Source organism: Vicia villosa, linkage group LG3 (genome assembly GCF_029867415.1).
Source record: "Vicia villosa cultivar HV-30 ecotype Madison, WI linkage group LG3, Vvil1.0, whole genome shotgun sequence".
NCBI lineage: Eukaryota > Viridiplantae > Streptophyta > Magnoliopsida > Fabales > Fabaceae > Vicia > Vicia villosa.
The window spans coordinates 104058515-104064266 of NC_081182.1; the positions used below are offsets into that span (position 1 = coordinate 104058515).

Here is a 5752-nt window from a genome sequence, read left to right on the forward strand (position 1 = left end):
CCGTAAGAATCTATGAAATTGGGGATGGAGAAAAATATTCTCTATGGCGGGGATCGGAGACGGAGGAAAAATTGGGGAACGGACGGCGAACAAAGAAGTATCCTCCAAACATTCTCTTCTCCGTTGACATCCTTAACTTCATTTCCAGGTAAAACAATAAAAACTATCGATAACAAAGAGCAAATTTATTGGAACACACTTCTTCGAAGTAAGTTATACATCAAGTATCATTCCATGGCTATAGTCTATAAAGGTTATTCCTTATGTAAATCTGAAAACAAACTACTAAACTACATACCTAAATTGAAGTAACAACTATTAAGAGGTAACTAATAATGTCAATGACCTCTTCCGCTGATTTTTGCCTGTATGATTCCTTGAAATGATCCAATAAATCCCATCATTGTGACAAGAAAACAAGCAAAGCTAAATATCCTCAGAACAATCCATTTTCTAGTCCAAGCTCCAATTTTCTTTTGTACAAAGTACATCTCAACTGGGAAATATACAGCCAATGGCCAAAAATTGATGCCTCCTAATAATCCCAGAACTTGGTTGAAGTAAGGGAATAAAACCGCAAGTCCAGTGGTTGAAACCACATAGGTTGTTCTGAAACAAAACCTGAAAAGATTTATCTCAAAAGCCGGTAATAGAGGAAGTTTCACTCTGTGGAAATCATTCACAAAGACACTGTTGGGGTATTTCTTTGAACACCATCTATCAGCAGCACTATATATTGGTTGACTGTATATCTGTTGAAAAGATCATACAAATGAAATCATTGAAAAGTGTAAATGGTTTTTTAATATGAAGTATGAATTGAATTTAATATAAAAAATTGATTTTAATTGGTAAGAGTAGTACCTGATATCCTCCAACCAAATGAATGATAATACAAATATTGGCAATGTCAATAAGCCAGAAAGGCTCGTAAAATCCAAACCCTGTCATTAGATTTCCTGGTGTAACATTTCCAAAAGCTGCATATCCGAAGCATCCACAACATAGGTAGAAGAACGTTGTAATAACGATTGAAGTCACAGAGGCCTTTTTCATGGTTTGATTCTCTGATGGAGGAGACTCTAAGGTGTCCTATTCTCAGGAAAATTCAATAATTTAGATTAATATGCATATATAAAAAAATCACCCTTTACTCATGGAATTTGAATATGAAATGTTGAAGGTACCTGTATCTCAATAAGGAGCATTGGGTATGGATAGGAAAAGCTAATGTCACCAATTGCCTGGAACATTACCCAGATTTTTTTAGCAACATTGGCAGTTTGTACTCCTGTCAAAGTTCCCATAATTCTTCCATTTTCTGCAAAATCAACCAAAGTCCTAGGAAATATGAATCAAGAGGCTTGAAGATAACAAATAAACATAATCTTAAATTAACATAAATTGAGTGAAGAAGAGCCTTACGTATGACTGTTCCTATGCCAAGTCCTAATCCAATGAAGGAGTATGAAAATGACATTATTGCGGCAATAACTGAAACCCAAGTCATGTTATGGAGATCCGGTATGAATGACATTACAATCTGAACAAGTCCAAACAGCACCATATATAAATTACCACCATAACTACAAGGAGCATCGCGTCCTTCCTTGTGATAACAATTTGATCTCAGAATAGCCCTTTATTAATTAGTAGAATAAACATGTGTCATTGGCTTGTTGGCAAAAATTAATAAATATGGTAATTGTCAAAATTGCGGTAAAACGAATGTTTATGCGACTAGGAGAGCAATCCATTTATAGAAAAATACATAATGTCAACTCCTTAATCTACAATAACATCTCCATTATTACTTTTTGAAAAAAATATGGTTTTCCCATTTTCCGAGGGTTTCAGAAGATGTACCTTAAACTGGTTGCTGTGGTAATTACATAAGCAACACTAGTGACATACAAGCTCAAGAACTGAAGGAAACCAGCCACGTATGTTCTTTTCGTACCTGAACCAACATTAAACTCAAGTTGAAGTTATAATTGTTATGACATAATTCATGAAAAGTGTATCTATGTTGTCTAGAGTGATTGCACAAGTACATAGTGAAGAAGAGTTTAATGTGTTATTACCAAGATTGACTCTAACAGCATCGATGTAAGAGTAGTTTCTTTTCCCGGTTACAGAATCAGGACTTCTATAACAATCAGACAAAATATTGGAAGAAATATAGGTAGCTATTGCACAAGAAAGCAAGGCAATTGGTCCTCCTATCCATCCTAATTGAGCAATACTCCATGCCAAGGACAAAACACCAGAGCCAATAACAGCTGTAATGATATGAGCCACAGCAGTTTTCACATTTCCTGCAAAATTTATGGCAGGAATAAAACTTCAGTATTCAAATTCAAGCATCTCGGATAGTGTTACAGACCCTCTAAAACGGTATATCTGCTATTGACAACATAGAATTCAAGTATATGAAAATGAATTGGTTATGATGGAATAGAAAATTTTACCAGTTCTTTTGGGACGTCCGTCATCATCATAAGCAGCAGAAGCAGTTCTTGTCATTTGTAGAGAGTTTTGGACAACCATCTTTATCCAAGAATCTCGTGAAGTTTTCTGCATATAACATAAAGTGTAAGGTAAATACAATAAAGACAAACTATGTTGCATTTACATGAGTGGAGCGTAGCACTCACAATAGAAACATTCACATTAATTGAAGTTTACCAATGTAAACAACATTGACCCATATCACTAGAGAAGAATTAATGTGACACCTAAGAGATAATGAATTTATCACCTGAATTCATCCGTCACATATCAAGTATTGAGTACACCAGCACTTATCACAATGTTAGTTAAGAGTAGTTTAGTCATTTTAGCATCTCATATAGACAGACAGACACCTTGAAAAAATGTTTGACATATAATTACATTTAATTAATTTATTTTTTTTCTCCAAATTATTATTATATTACTGTGTGTCAGTGTCGGTTTTTGTTTTTTAGGATTTCATACTAATAATATTATTCTTTTTTATTCTAACTAAATAGCTCTGTCCTTGTTGCCGCTTTATATAAATTTATCAAAATTTTATTAAATTTTAGACTACAACTAATGCAAAAATATTTTTCAAAAACAAATTATAACATTTAAATTAGTATAAAAATTAACAAATGTATTTTGGACATCAAAATTAACAATAATACACAGCCATAATTGTCTCAAAAATTTGAGACCCTATGTAAAAAATTAAGTCAATTTCATGTAAGTCGTGAAATACTTTTTATGAGATTCCATTTAACAAGTGAGAACATTTTTTAAATGAGAGATGAGAGGAAAAAATATCAATCATTGAATTCATCCAGAGAGAGAAATTAATAGCCTCGTTAATGTATTAGCATTATCTCTCTTGATGAATTCAATGATTGATATTTCTTCGTCTCATCTCTCATTTAAAAATGCTCTCACTTGATATTCTCCCTATATATATATATATATATATATATATATATATATTTTAACCGTCATACATACTCTCAAACATACACATTATTTACTCTTAAAAAGTTTCATATTCAAAAGGTTCATATGTAAAGCAAAATAGTCCTCAATGGAAGCGAATATACCCATAAAAAAATGAAGGGTGAAACAAAATAGTCATTGTGACAAAGTAAATTTACATGCGTGTGATAACTTTTAATCAAAGAATAGAGTCTCAAAAGTGTGTTCTTTTTAATGTTTTAGACTCAAATTTGTAAAATGTAAACAATCTTTATGTTGATAAAATTTAATTAAAATTTTGTTCTAACTTTAAATAAACTTCAAATAGATGACAACATTAGTCTTTTTGAATTAGACGGTTGCAAGATTTAATATAAACATTTAAAAATTAAAAAAAAATAAAGTCAAACAATGCAACTTAATTTTCATAAAACAAAAGAGAACTCTATTCACCTGAAATTCTTCTCTGCTTCTTTTCTTCGAGTCTCTTTTAGTTCTTTATTCTTCTTCTCTTGTTTCTGACCTTTTAAAGTGAATTTTTGTTCTTTCAAAAAACATCTAGATGTAAATTCTAATGCCCCCTCTTATTTCTCTCTTTTTTTTTTTCCAACGTTTCTCTCTCTTTCAACCGTAATATTAAGAAATTTGTTGTGACATTCAACTATATCTTCACTTTACATTGAAAATTAATTAAGATTATGAATCTTTTTAGTAATAATTAATAGTGGATACTATATAAAATAAAATAAAAAGAAAATAATTGACAAGATAATTTTTAGCTGACAGGGATAGAAGATAATACATATATATTTATAACACGTTACCATATTTTCTTTTCTAATTTTGATTATAAATTTTATTTTACATTTTAAATTCATTAAACAATCAATATATTCAATTTATAAATACATTGGTTTTTCATTAAATTTAAAGACCATCATATATATATAAAAATTATTTAAAGAACTTATAAATAATAATATATATTGATAATTCAATAATTTAAAAAAAATTATAATATAATATAAATCAATTTTCTCCTTGCACAGGGCCGACCATCCCATTTCGAGATTTTGAGATAAAATATAAAATTAATTTTTTTAACATATTAATAATAATTCAATAAAATTAATATATATTTATTTAAATTTATTGAGTTTTATAGATAAAAAATCATTTTTAAAAAATTTATTTTGGAAAATAATTATTTTAGAAAAATCATTTTATTGCCATAATTTAATAGTTCTTTTCAACATATTTTAGAAAAATTATTTAAAAAGATAATTACCAAAATTCCTAAAAAGAAAATATTAAATACCAATTTTCTTATTATCTAATAGATATTAAAACTATTATCTATAAAAGTAAATTTTAAATTAACCAATACACTTTCTAAACGGATATTATTGTTGAATTGTTATAAAAAATAATTTAAAATTTTTTGATATTTTTTTCTATAAAAACAATTATAATTTATCAAATAAATAATTAAAATAGAATTAATAATATATATATATATATATATATATATATATATATATATATATATATATATATATATATATATATATATATATATATATATATATATATATATATATATATATATATATATATATATATATATATATAGGGGACGACTCAAGTTAGAACACTTGGTTATTATGAGAAATGAGAACAATGAATCACGACCATTAAATTTTGATTTTGTTGATTTTAATAAATTTTGGTTAGTTTATTTGAAATTTCCTATGAGTAATATATATATATATATATATATATATATATATATATATATATATATATATATATATATATATATATATAAATCCAAATACATAAATTATGATAAATGTATATTATACTGAAGAAATTAATTAACTAATTGATTGAATGAGGAATAAATTTTAATCGTATCTTGTCTTCAAGTTTAAAGAGGCTGGATTGACAAAATTCGACACTTTCAAATGTTATTCTTGTTTTGTACTGATGTTCAATATTCAATTAAATATTTGATTTTTTTTCATTATCACCAAGTGATAATCGTATTCTCGTAAGATTGTTGCAAAATCTATCTGCAATTTTTATTAAAGTAAATAGAAAAAATAAAATATAAGTTAAAAAAGGCACTGTGTTAGCATGGTTAACTGATAATAATAATAATAATAATAATAATAATAATAATAATAATAATAATAATAATAATAATAATAATAATAATAATAATAATAATAATAATAATAATAATAATAATGAAATATTAATAGTGGTAGGGCCGGTCCCGACT

General features: G+C 27.2%; 1 protein-coding gene across 1 annotated transcript; it reads right to left on the reverse strand.

The window, feature by feature from the left end:
* Window positions 1-267: 267 nt before the first annotated feature.
* On the reverse strand, window positions 268-2550 carry LOC131656473 (probable amino acid permease 7). The gene is made up of 7 exons (XM_058926184.1): window positions 2472-2550; window positions 2085-2318; window positions 1867-1960; window positions 1426-1640; window positions 1188-1321; window positions 865-1092; window positions 268-752 (listed from the first exon to the last, which is right to left on the reverse strand). The coding sequence occupies exons 1-7, from the start codon at window positions 2548-2550 to the stop codon at window positions 339-341; spliced, it is 1398 nt and encodes a 465-aa protein (XP_058782167.1). The 3' UTR covers window positions 268-338.
* Between the last annotated feature and the right edge of the window lie 3202 nt (window positions 2551-5752).